This window comes from Juglans microcarpa x Juglans regia, chromosome 6D (genome assembly GCF_004785595.1).
Source record: "Juglans microcarpa x Juglans regia isolate MS1-56 chromosome 6D, Jm3101_v1.0, whole genome shotgun sequence".
NCBI classification, from domain to species: Eukaryota; Viridiplantae; Streptophyta; class Magnoliopsida; order Fagales; family Juglandaceae; genus Juglans; species Juglans microcarpa x Juglans regia.
This window is the reverse complement of record NC_054604.1, coordinates 29,611,726-29,625,354: the sequence shown is the minus strand read 5'-3', so window position 1 is coordinate 29,625,354 and position 13,629 is coordinate 29,611,726. Positions and strand designations below refer to the sequence as shown.

The 13,629-nt window shown below is 33.8% G+C and overlaps 1 protein-coding gene across 2 annotated transcripts; it reads right to left on the bottom strand.

The window, feature by feature from the left end:
- Positions 1-2,920: 2,920 nt before the first annotated feature.
- Positions 2,921-10,280, bottom strand: LOC121235072 (long chain acyl-CoA synthetase 4-like). Of its 2 annotated transcripts, none has more exons than XM_041131296.1 (19): positions 9,833-10,279; positions 9,034-9,097; positions 8,843-8,932; positions 8,659-8,715; positions 8,199-8,247; positions 7,904-7,980; positions 7,646-7,685; positions 7,425-7,519; positions 6,961-7,128; positions 6,706-6,816; positions 6,548-6,635; positions 6,257-6,323; positions 5,730-5,805; positions 5,454-5,571; positions 5,095-5,340; positions 4,858-4,997; positions 4,146-4,328; positions 3,932-4,051; positions 2,921-3,197 (listed from the first exon to the last, which is right to left on the bottom strand). In XM_041131296.1, the coding sequence occupies exons 1-19, from the start codon at positions 9,982-9,984 to the stop codon at positions 3,150-3,152; spliced, it is 1,989 nt and encodes a 662-aa protein (XP_040987230.1). In that variant the 5' UTR covers positions 9,985-10,279; the 3' UTR covers positions 2,921-3,149. The 2 variants fall into 2 exon arrangements, 1 of the variants encoding a protein (XP_040987230.1); XR_005934502.1 differs by having other exon boundaries at positions 3,182-3,759; positions 3,802-4,051; positions 9,833-10,280.
- Positions 10,281-13,629: the final 3,349 nt, after the last annotated feature.

The following is a 13,629-nucleotide window of genomic DNA, read 5'->3' as shown; positions in this document are numbered from 1 at the left end:
TTCCCCAAAACCAGAAACAAACCCTCCCCATCTGAAACAACCACTCATATTATACATAAGAAAAAAAAAAACCCTCTTATTCTTTCTTTCACAACTCGATCCCATCGTTTACAACCAAATCCTAAAACACCAAAAAATACAATAAAACCCTAAAACACAAAAATTCCAAAACACCCATCGTTTACAAAAAAAAAAAAATCCAACACTCATAATCAAAAATCCCTAAACCCATCATTTACATAAACTAACAAAGTAGAGAAAGAGAGATGACCATACCGTACAGAAATTGACAGAGTAGAGAAAGAGAGCTGACAGAGTAGAGAAGGGCTTGCGAAATATACCTTACGAGCTTAGACTTCAAAAATGTTGGATGGTAGCCTCCGCGTCTCTCTCCCAGATGCGCAAACTGCAAAGGATTTCGAAAGACGAAGGGATTCAGCAGAAGAGACGCCTGCGTCGAAGAGAGAAGGCAGAATGGATTCGGAAAGGAGAAGAGAATGGATTCGGAAAGGAGAAGAGACGGCTGCGTCGAAGAGAGTAGGCAGAAGGTATTCGGAAAGGCAAAAGGGATTCGGAAGCTTAGGGATTTTGCGAGGGGCAGATTTTTTTTTTAAATTACCCGATTACGGATAACCGGGTCACAGAACCGGATCCGTAACTGGATTTGGATTATTCTCACCCGCCTGGATACACCCGGATTTTCAGGTTCTCGGGTTCCGGACCAAACCGAAAAAAAACCAGTCCGGATGCACACCCCTATTGTCCATGACGTCTCCCTTCCTTCTTTAAGGCCCAACATGATCCTTCCTTAGGCCCACGTGCGCTGACCCATGAGCCCCCTTTCCCTTAGTCTTCTGCCTTCCAACACATTTGTTTAAGTCTTCTGTAGAAAACCTAGAGTTGCTGTCGTGTTCGGTGTTCCTCTCTATCCTTCACACCGCCGCCTGGTTCTTCCTCTACCGTTTCGGCGTGTCACACAGTTTAGTTTGGTTTTTTTATTGTTTCATATACTCAGATTTTGGAAAACATATACAAATCCCCTCAAACTATTACGTAATTAATAAGAAAAAATCTATTCATTATCCATTTTCTCATCATTCCATGATGTGGCATTAGATGATAGATTCACAAGTGAAATATAATAAATAGTCTCCAATCATCTAATGCCACATCATGGAATGATGAAATGATGATAAGAATTGAGATGATGAGTAGCATTACTAAATTTATAATGACCCTCAAACTTTCAATTTTAATAATGTATCCCAAAACTATCAATAAGGGTAATGATACCCTTGCACATTTTTTACTACTGTTTTACTACCTAACTGTTTTTTTTTCTTTTACTCTTTGAATTTGGATTAAAAATTTCAACATTCTTGCATAATCTAAAAAAAATTAAATTCAATCAACTAATCATGTAAACTAATTTCGGAAAGGCTTTACACAAGACCACAAAGAGAGAGAGAGAGAGAGAGAGAGAGCCTTCACTAACCTGCTTAACCGTGCCCTCTTATCGTACCTATATCCCTTTCCATCTTCCATCAGTTACATCCAGTCTCAATTCTCTTTCCAACTATCAAAAAATAAATGCAATTTTATAAAAATTGACATTATGCTTGGAGTCAATTTTTACTCAGTCAATTTTGTAAAAGTGGTTGGAGGTAACCAAAGTATTAACACAAGTGAGAGATGATGTTGGTAGGTTGGATTTGTGCAAATTGTGTGAACTCTCGAATAATTATAGAAAAATTTTATTCATCATCCTCACACTATACACCACACATAATTTTTAATTTTTTTAATTTTTTTCTCTTACCAAATATGTGATGTATGGATGATAAGTAGAATAATTCAATTAATTTAGGAATAATAAAATAAAAAAATAAAATTAAGTATGATGTGTAGTGTGTGGAAATAATCAGAAGCAAAGCTCTTTATATACATATTTCTTGTCTTCCTCTAAGTATATAACATGGGTCACTATGTTCATTAGTTGGATCAAAGTTACAAGTTAAAATCTCAACTTCTAGTTTTCTATGCATGTAGTATTTTCTAAACGTTTTGAATTTAAAAATTAAAAAAATAAAAGTGGTTGAGAGTATGGGTGAGACGCTAGAAGGTCTGTCCATGGCCCGAAACCATAATTGTATGCATGGCCTACCATGGCTAGGAGGCCCACTGATTTCGTATTAATACCCACACCCTGGAGGATGGGCTACACTTTAAACCCAAGGTGACCCTACCCATGTGGAACTCGTGTTGGCTCGAGCTAAGTGCTTTCTGTGCACCACTGCACCTATTTATAGATAAAACACTTTTTCTTTTTTCACATTTTACTAATGACAGATGAGAGATCTGTGTTGAAGAAACGAGGGCCATAGAGAGATCAACCACATGAATCCAACGTCAAGTTGATAGGGGCTCAAGCTCCGGCATCCATTGCAATTGGGAGTCCGGCGATGATGCATGTTTTGTCGGAAAGCCAATGATTCGGGTATCTAATTCCTTCATCTCTCCATATCTAGCGCTAAACTTCAAGGGAGTGGCTTATTGGAATTGACCATTTAGATCAGTTTTTGGATGAAAACTTTGTTTGAGAATTAGCAAGCACCATTTGCAGTGGAAAGTTTGTTCGAAAGTGAATTACTTGATATTATATCAATGAAATGATGAAAGAATGATAGTTAAAATGACAGAACCAGCATATGATCTATCGTCGATCATTTGTCATCTGTCGTGTACCGTATGATTTTTTGTAGTTTGGACATGTCTGGAAGCCCTTGTGTAATCTCATCGAACAGTACACAAGCCTAACAAATGTCTTAATTCTCCTCACATGTCCTAAAACCTTTGATCGAGATGCAGGAAAGGCATCAACAAAGGGTGACTACTGTAAAAAGCTCTCAACAGAGGTTAATTTGAGACATTTATGTCCTTTATAAGAACATTTAAATTCATTTACACAGTATTTCCTTTCCGTCATTTCCTACAATGACCTCAAAGAAAGTGCTCAACACAAATTTTGATTTGAACTCATAAGCTGGTTTCAGGATAAGTTATATACAGTCAAGAAGAATAAAATGACTAGACATAATGCAATGTCATTGCAAAATGAGGGAAAATTAGAGATCCGGAAGTGATTCGCCTCACGCATTAGGCTTGTTTGCGCTCTTGTACATGTTGTCGATGATATTCTGTGCAACAAAGAGATCATGTCAGTAGCTTCACCACCAAGGATTTTTCTTTTATTATCAAATATAAACGAACAATCTCATCAATGATCCCTCCTTTACTGTGACTTGGCATACAATATATTGATTGAAGAAATAATGCATAGGCTTAAAACAACTAAACAGAAAATCAGCAGGAAACTTTAATACTGCCAAGACTTTGGGTATATTGGCAGGAATGAGTCAAAAGGACCACAACCAAGTGGGAAAAGATAATGAATAGAAATTCTAATATTTGGTTTCTAGAGGCATCATGCTGACTTCTTGCTTGATAGCTATCGTAAATGTAACCAAACTTCCAACCTTCTGATTGGACAGCCCACGCAAGAATGAAAATAATTTTCAGCCTTCACCTTTCAACTCACTACATTGAATAAGTCAAAGGACCCACATATAGGTGGGTGAGGTCATCACCACATCAACACCTTGAATCATGAATTTGTTACAAGGGCTACATCTATGACATACAGCTCAGCCTATGACCACAACATTATTGTAAGCCATGTCTGCTACTTTAATTGAGACTGTATATAAGATGGGTCATTCTTTTGTAGCACCAATGTAAAATGGATCATCGTAACAGGATTTAGCCGGTTAAAAAAATACTCCGTTAGTGATTGGGAAGTTCACACAAAGCACGTCGCACAGAGAGAGAGAGAGAGAGAGAGAGAGAGAGAGAGAGAGAGACGAGTAAAGACCTGATAATATTTAAGCAACTGGGGCCTCTTCTTCTTATAGGTTGGAGTGATAAGGTCACGTTCCATGTCAAATGGCTCAGGATCAAGGTGAACAGCTTTAATAAACTCAAAACCTTTCAACTGGAAGAGCACAAATTAAGATCACAGAGAGATTAGTCATCGCAAGTTAGAAATTTAATCATTGGACAGGTTCTCAAAGAAAGTAAGCAGCAACCTTTTTTTCTTTAGAAATCTTCGCAAGCTCCCCAAGAATGTATTCTTTTGCCCTGGGACTTTCACAGACAGAATTGAAATCCCCATTGACACCATTTTCTTCAGCCCAACGCTCAAGTGCTTCCTTGTTGGGGTTCACAACAGCCACAAGGAAGGACTCAAAGCTGTTTCCATAGACCCATATCTAAAAATGCAAAGGATAATACACTGTCAAGCTAATATAAGATTTCACTGGGTAGATCAGAGCTGGAATGATGAACTGAGCCATTCCATGTGCACTAAATAAAACTTTTGAAAACATATAGCCATCATAAGAAAAGAATAAGCATGCAACTAAGTTGCTACAATAATTGCTGTCACTTATTCTGAATTGTCTCCACCAGACGAGGTGACAAGGGAGCCTGCAAGTCAAAAACCCAAGAGATCTAGCAGATAGACTTGTATGTCTGATGTGGTTCAATGTTGCGTGGATATGGAATCATAAGTAAAACTCAGCATCATACAGACATAATGACACTAACAAATCCTTTCAATTAGAACCGTTTTTTGCTGTATTAAAAAACAAGTGTGCTACTTCGATTTGTGCAGGTTCGGAAAGGCCACAGCCATACAGCATGTATAGAAGAAGTATCTATGTTACCTACAGGCAACTGAAGAAAGAGGAAACCAATATCATGAAAAACAAAATATAGTATGTTTACTGGAAAGTATACCGAATCTATAGCTGTGACAAGACCATAAATGTTCTCCAAGTTTTCAACGGCAACATATTCTCCTTGGGAAAGCTTGAATATATTCTTCTTGCGGTCAATGATTTTCAAGCTTCCATCTGGTTGCCACTCACCAATATCCCCTGATGCAAACATCATCATCAACAACGTTAAATGAGAAGACAATTAATGACAAGGGACTAATCTTAAATCTAAAAAAACAGCATGGTTTAAGCAAACCTGTATGGAACCACCCATCAACCATGACCTCTTTGGTGAGGTCTTCACGTTTATAGTACCCTGAAAACAATGTTTTTCCTTTTACACATACTTCTCCTCGTGGTGTGTTTGAAAGGGCATCATATCCCATTTCGGGAACAGACTCTAGGCACACATCCACGTTGGGTACTGGAGGGCCCACTGTACCAAGCATAGACAGTTCATTTGGCAGTGAGACAAATGTCCCAGCACAAGTTTCCGTCAGACCTACAAAAGAATAGGTACAGAATAACATGCTCATCATGTAATTGCAACACAAGCACTAATGTAAGCTCAGAAGAGAAGGCATCTTAAGCAGAATCTTCTGAAGATTGGCATACCATATCCTTGTATAACATGAGCACATGCCACCACTCGTAGGAAAGTTTCTACATGAGTGGAAAGAGGTGCTGCTCCAGAAAGAATAAGGCGTACCTTACCTCCAAGCCCTTGCTTCACCTGAGGCAAATGAAAAACTAATGAGATTAAAAAACAAACAGGATGTAGACACAGTCAATGTTAATAACGTCTTGAGGGGAACTGGGGGTAGATAAGAACATATAGAATCTGAATTTCCATTTGTTGTAAGTATGTATTAGAATGTGTATTTCCATCACCTGGCTAAAGACAAATTTGTCAAAAATTGGAGATGCCTGTTCATGTTTGCTTCCCTTCTTCATGTTACGAAACTTACTGTAGCAATCAAAGACATTAAAAGGTTACACTCAGATTAAGAAACAGCAATGAGTAATCAACCCAGAATGAAGAGCATTCTAGTGTCTGAATTTTAGCAATAGATTAAAATAAGTGACAATCAATGCATAACTGTCAAATAAAAAATAACAATAGCAGAAGTATGATTGTCATAAAACAGCATTTAACAAGTAGAACATATTAAGGTGATTATATTGGTGAAACATCTCAAGGTCAGTTGCAAAGTTATACAATGACTTGATACTACAACCATTTTTTTCTTGGAGAGTAGGGTTATTGAGTATATTTTACTGCTAAAAATATTATTTATTTTCGAGAATGCAGGTGTAACATATTTTATCTTGATATTAAGTAATTCATTTTTGGTTGAAAATAAGTCCTCAAGATGGAAAGAAGATGGGCAGAAAATAGACATTTGGGTATAACTCACTGTGCATAGGCAAAATTGAAAACTGTCTTCTTCAAGAAGCCCCCAGAGGAAACCTTCTGATTTAAACCTGAAAATAAGCAGGTCAATAATTATACATTTGCAATTGCAGATGAATAAAATTGCACTGGACTAAGAACGTAAAAGATGAAATTCAGTGCCCCACTAAAACAACATACATAGAAGAAAGGCATTTTCCTTATATGCCAAACTTCATCTGATTAGATTCCACACGTGCACAAAAAGATGCAAATAATTAAAACATTACACATTCCGCCAAAAGAGGACGTTTACCCGAGTAAATTCTATCTAACACACGTGGGACGGCACAGAAAATAGTTGGCTTTAGCTCCCCAATGTCTTCAATCAAAAGTTTGACATCCTTCAGAAATAAAAAAACCGTTATGATATTGAACTTTCACTGGATGAAGAAAATTTTTATTCATGCTCACCCCACGCCAGAATCCAATCGAGGCACCAGTTAAAATAAATAGCTCCTCAATCACCCGATCAAAGATATGCGCAAGAGGAAGATATGACAGATATACGTCATTCTCATCCAACTGAAAGAAAATACAAAAATGTATGTGAGAGTTCAGTATTATAAGATAAAATAAGCAATCAAATTTGATGGCCATATGGGGCCATTGTACTGTGCCAGAAACAAATGGAGTTCTGATAACAAGTTAAAATGAGCAGGAAATCACTTTTTCATTGACACTCTCTAGCAGGCGCTTCACCCCAGCTAAAAGAGCAATGATGCTTTCATTGGATATCATTACACCCTTAGGATCACCAGTAGTTCCACTAGTATACATTATAGTACACACGTCACTTTTCTTCTTCACTGGAAGATCAAACTGCTTACCATCACCCTGCAAATAAGAGGCATCCAAATATTGTATAAAAAACAATACCTATGAACAAATAACAAGTAGCGATTTCTCCGCAGAGTCATGAATAACAATGACCACTAGAGAAAGAAATTGAATAGTGTTTGGTATATTTCAAATATATATATATATATATATATATATATATATATAACCAGACTAATCACAGAATATGTGATTTCCAGCTTGATGTCTTTGCCTCGAGTACCATAAAAAAACTCACAAAATAGTAAAAGGATAATTCTTTTAGTAGACAAACACTAAATAAAAAAACCTACCAGTTGCAAAAATTCATCCCACGAATATATTGCCAACCCAAACTTCTCAACTTCCTCTCTTTGTTCAGGTGTAACCTTGCCAAAGCTCACAAGTGCTACAAAATAATATATCCACATTTTCTGAATAAATAATATATACACATATCTATATATATATATATATATATGATTTTTATTAGCATATGCAAGAACAAGAAATCCTAACGACAAGTCTAACTTACTTTTGAGGTACTCTGTTGTGTTAGGAAAGGTTTTCAACACCTGAAAGGCCAAAGCATAAGCTAATAAGAAAGAATCTCCTTAACATATGAATTAGTAAAAACTCCGAGAAAGCCAACTTTTCACTATTATAGCAACTCGTCAACTGAAAGGTGACCTTTCCTGGTAATACTCCAGTACAGAATGACTACAATATCTTTCTGAAATGCACCCACAATAACTTTAGTCAGAACCATAAACATAACACAGAAAATACTTACCTCAGAAATCTTTTTCTCTTCAGAAAAAGCAATAGAAACCTCTGCATGGCATATAACAAATTCTACGGCCCCAGCACCTAACCAACAAATCATTAGAATAAAAAAGCCATATACATATTTCACATGATGCTTAAGATTTTAATGTTAATGCATATAGGTATCAAACATCTTACATAGAACAGACTACAAGCCATATATTCTAACTATACAAATCTTTAGAACCCAGAGAAATTTCATGGGTTTGTCTTTTAGTGAAAGTAATGTTGAGCCATCCTGTTGTAATGGATATGCATACCTAGAGTGTCATATAAAGGGACACAATATAGCCCATGAGCGTTGCAGGCCTGCATTAGATTTTCAGTGTTAAATCAAAATTTTACAGAGACAAAGCACACTGTTCAAGGAAGAATGAAAGCCATGACCACGGAAGTTAATAATGTAAATTTTTTAAATGTTCTATAACAATTTAAAACTGGATGGAGATTGAAGAGGGCATTGCATAACAACTTACAAAGAGAAATTGAAGAAAAAGGTGAATCAAAGGATAGAACTTATGTGCATAAACAAATATTATTATGGACCAAAAAAAGGAAAATGATTTTAATAAGGAAGATAAATTTGGAGCAACTATAGAACAAGATAGGAGTCTGGAGTCCACATCCCAAGCTTTTCCCCTTAAATTTGATCATTATTAAAAGATACATCTTCTGTTGTGAGTGATATGAGGGAAATATCAAAGAAAATAATAGAGGCACCTCCATGCTTATAATCCACTCTGGACAATTGACACCATAAATACCACATTTTGCTCCCTACAATTCAGCAATAGAGAAAGGTAAGGCATCAGGCACACTTAAGTTGTTTAGGATAATACTGCAGGAAAAGCATAGGGTAGAAAAGTATATTTCAGGGAGAAAAGATGGTAGAATGTAGACTTACTTCCCCAAAACCACAACTTCGCATTGCATTTCCAACTTTAATTACTAAGTCATATACTTCTTTATACGTTTGCCACACGTAATTACCGGGCTGCAAAGATATGGACCACAATAGTACAGTGTAGTTCAGAATTAACAGATCATAGAACCTAGACGGTCAGAAACACAAACTATACACAAAGATTTACGTACCTTTCCATTCAAAATTTCACGACGACCAAGCATCCGATTTTCTGGATATCTCTCAACAGTCATGCTGTTACAAGTGTACAAAAAAAAAAAAAAAATCGAGGGGCTATCATTTTTCTAAAGAACTATATGTATTCTCTATCAGCTTTCCAGTGTTAAAAACAGCTGTTGTAGTATCTTCTAGAAAATCTGAACCAACAAAACCCCGGGGAAAAATATTTTTCGAGAAAAGTAAGAGTTATGGAAAATAAACACAAAAGCTAAAGCACAAGCACAAACAAACAAACAGCTCATTTTAGATTCTGCTTCTTCTTCTTCTTCTTCTTCTTATTATTATTATTTTAATTTCAAGCACTATGATCCGAATCAGTTACAAGTGATCAAAGTCCCTAAAATCCTCTGCTCAACGGTTACAAAAATAATAAATTTGATTAAATACGAAATTGAAATCCTCGGAAATTAAAGTTGAGCAATCAAATTCTGATATACTCGAAAATTCCCAAACAGCAAAAGCACCAACTCTATAGTGACAAAAGGAAAATAAATCCAACTTATCAAAATCCTAACGAAATAGTACAATTGGAGATGAAGTAAATTAACCTTGTTTTTGCCATAGATTCTTGGTTACTATAATCTTATAAAAACAAACTAACGCATTCAACTTCTTCTTCTTACTTCGGAACCATTAAAAGAACAAAAAAAAAAAAAAAAAAACAGAGGAATAAAGAAAAAAAAGTCTTTTGCGTTGCATTCCCGGGGCATTTTTTCACGGCAACCAAGCAGAGTATAACAGGATTCGTACCGGAAAACATCCCAGCAACTATCCATTCCATCAATCGGAAGAGGAAATCCATCCTTGGCGAAAACGCTGCGGTAAACCGGCCCCATCGACGGCCTCCTATCGTTGGCCTCCTTGCCCTTCTCTACCTCGACTAGAAAATTATTCTGCGCCATTTTTCAGTCAATTCCTCCGAAGAAAAGAAATCTCAACAATCTGACCGATCGCTCTCTCCCTCTCTTCCTATCTCCGAGAAATATGAATGTGATGTATATATGTCTCAAGAAATTAGGTGGCTGTGCGTAGCCGGAGTGGCAAAAGCAGTAAATACGACTTCTTTACGATTATCCGAGCTGGTTTTATGAGGCTAGCGCTGGTTTTGACTTGTAGACGAAAACTATGACTATTATAAAAGCAGAGAGAGAGAGATAGAGAGATCTGTCTGTCTGGTGGTTTCGGCCTTCGGGGGTTCGGTCAACCGCAGTGCCGTATTTGGTTCTCAATAATGGACTCTCACCGTCCGATCAAATCTGATTTTGTATCTGACCGAACCTGGACGGTTGATCTTCGAGGATTCGTGTTCTTGTGGAGACGTACCTGCAAAGCAGTCTTCCCATGTGGCATCTACTTGTACGGAACGTGTTCACGAACAAATCTCAACTATTTGGTATTTACAACTAAATTCAACTAAATTTGAATTCAAAATCAATCTAAATTCATCTCAATTTATCTCATTTAATCATTATAATTTTTTTAAATTTTCACATAAAATATAATAAATAATTCAACTTTTTCAAATTCTAAAATAAATTTTCTAAATTTCCACACAAAATATAATAAATAATTTAACTTATATTCTACTATTCACAAACCATCTCAACTCATCTTTGAATCCAAACCACTTCCACTTCGCTCCATTTTCCATCTATTAAAAAAAAAAGAGAAATGATACTTACAACTACAATAGTCATAAAGTGTGTAAATATATTTATTTAAAAAATAAATAAATAAATATGAGATCTAAAGAAAATAAATTAATTTTTAACAATCGAATCACATTTTTTTTCAAAATGAGCGTGCGACGTTTAGACAATTCATAACTGTATTTAGCATTATTAAATAAACACTAATACTTTGCAACCTAATTTGATTATAACAGTTAAAAAATAAATAAACACTAACACTCTGCACCCTAACATGAACTAATCATCAATGAGACTCGTTACTTTTTTAAATTCTCATAAAAAATTAAACTCATTTCAACCTATATAATACATTTAAACACATATCTCAACATATTTACATTCAAACATATCTCAATGGGACCCACAAAACACTATTATTATCATATAAATTCAAATCATCTGAGATCACATCAGCATCCAAACGCAAGTCTCATGTACTATTTTTTAAAACAATGGGTAAATTTAAGACTCATATAAAAAAATTATTTTTTAAATGATGGACTCTACTACTTTTTCAAAATAAGTGTGTGAAACTTACACACATTATGACTATATCTAATATTATTATTATTTTAATAGTACGTAACTTCATAATTTAAGAAAGTAAAGTGTATTTATCTCATAAATTAAGAAGAAAACATAAAGCCAATGAAAACTCTAACTAAACTTTCATATTATTTTTTAATTGAATCTGACTTATGAGTGTTTGAAATTTTTGTGGATAATAGAGTTATTAATTGTAAAGCTTTTAACTATAGGGCTTTATTAAAAAGCTTTTACTATTTGGTTTTAAATGGTTTTAAAATATTATACTTATTTTTAATATATTGTCAGAGGTGCATTTCAACAATAATTTTAATTTGAAACCTTTCTTTTAAAAAAAATATTTTTAATTATTTTTTAAAATAAATTTACTAAACATGCTATTAAATTTTATAAATTGTCAAGACTCAAAATCAAAAGGGCATGTACTAGTTAGTATCAGATATCAACATAAATCTTTATATGCCAAAGTGCTTTTCGTACAATCAAAATCACGCAATAGTGCTTCGACATCATCATTTAATGGTCTCAAGATCTTCATCTTCGTTTACTCAAAAAAAAAAAAAAAAAAAAAAGATCTTCATCTTCTTTAGAACCGGCATGCATATTCCAAAGCTTCCCCGGATATTATACTCCACCTTAATTTGGTATGTTTTAATTAAAAAAGAAAACAGGTATTCTCAGAAATTTTTACCATTTCAATACAATTGATTTTAGGCCTCTTTTGTTTTCAACCATTATCATATCATCTAATCATTACAATTTTTTCAAATTTCCACTCAAAACCTAATAAAAAAAATTAAGAAAAATATTATTTTGCCCATTCAACTTGCCTCCTCATTTTGACACCTCATGTATTTTAATTTTTTTTTAATTTTTTTCTTTACTTAATAGTTAAAGAAGTAATTATTAGTGTATTGAACTTTTTTTATATATATTTTTTTAAAATATTTAAAAATGATAAAAAAAATGAAAAAAATAAAAATGTCAATTTGGCCTAGCGGTCACTTGGAGCGGTGCTACTCAGGCGGCAACGTAGCATCGCTCAAAAACTAAATACATCTCCTGGTTTCATGTCAAATCCCAATTAAAAAAAAAAAAAAACAGATTTACAAGGACAATATATGGACAAGATCAATATTTTTTTTTAACAAGTGTCACAGCTAAAAAAAAAGATCTCATAAAATTAAATCTATAAATTAACGTGGGTTTATATGATACGTTATATTAGTCTATAATAAAAATTATTTTATAATCTGACATATCATATCTAGTTACGTCAGCTTATATATTTATTTTTATAAAATTATATGTCACTAAAGTATTTCAAAGTGAACTATTTAATAGATTTATGAACAATGACAGATTTTGACCTTGGCCTTGAACGGTCCATATGTGGTGCACAATTTATTTTCCTATAAAAGAAACGGGTTGGAGAAAACTAATGAAATAAGAAAAATCTGATTGGGCTCCAGGGTTTTAAAATTGAGTAATTCTACTTATCATCCTAATTTTCATCATCCTATGATGTAATATTAAGTGATTGAAAATTATTTATTATATTTTACTTATAAGCCTATCATCTAATGATACATAATAAGACGATAGAAAAATGATAAAAATTAAAATAATGAATAGATTTTTTATTTTTAAGATTGGGAGGCTTCTCTTACCTACATTTTAAAATTGGAATGAATGACTTTTCCCATTGTAAAGTTTGCCCCTTCAACTATGCCTATCCCTATCTACAGTCTCCACATTTACAACCACGTTCCTCGCACCCAACCCCACGAATTAGCGTATGAAATAACAAACCAGGAATTCAAAGAAAGAAACCATTTTAAATCTCCCGAAATGTTCAAAGTCACATAAGAATTGCCAGCAAAAGTTTATGAAAATTGGAATGGTATACTACAATCGTTTTTATAATTTTTTATATAATTAAATTTTTAATTGGGAATATTTTTTTATAAAATGTTGGTAAATACTCTTAATTTAAAACATAATTATATAAAAAAATTATAAAAATAATTAAATGCATATGGTTTTCTTTCTTTCATTTATAATGTGATAACAACACTTTATTAATTAAAAAAAATCAAATTCAATGATCAAATGATAATTATTTATGCAACACATTTTAAAATATATATTTTAAAATAATAATATTTTTTTATAAAATGATATATTTTATAACAATAATTTGATTTTAACAATATTATGAAAAGTTATCATTTTAGTCTGTATCTGTCTATGTCAGTAGTAATGAACTGAACAAAAAAAACTATCACATCAAAAATTTATGACTCTGCT

Coding starts and splice junctions, on each gene's coding strand:
- LOC121235072 (XM_041131296.1), bottom strand. CDS start 9,984: ATGGCGCAGAATAATTTTCTAGTCGAGGTAGAGAAGGGCAAGGAGGCC. Junction 8,248..8,658: donor AGTGGATTATAAGCATGGAG/GTGCCTCTATTA, acceptor AATCTAATGCAG/GCCTGCAACGCTCATGGGCT. Junction 7,520..7,645: donor CACAACAGAGTACCTCAAAA/GTAAGTTAGACT, acceptor ATTATTTTGTAG/CACTTGTGAGCTTTGGCAAG.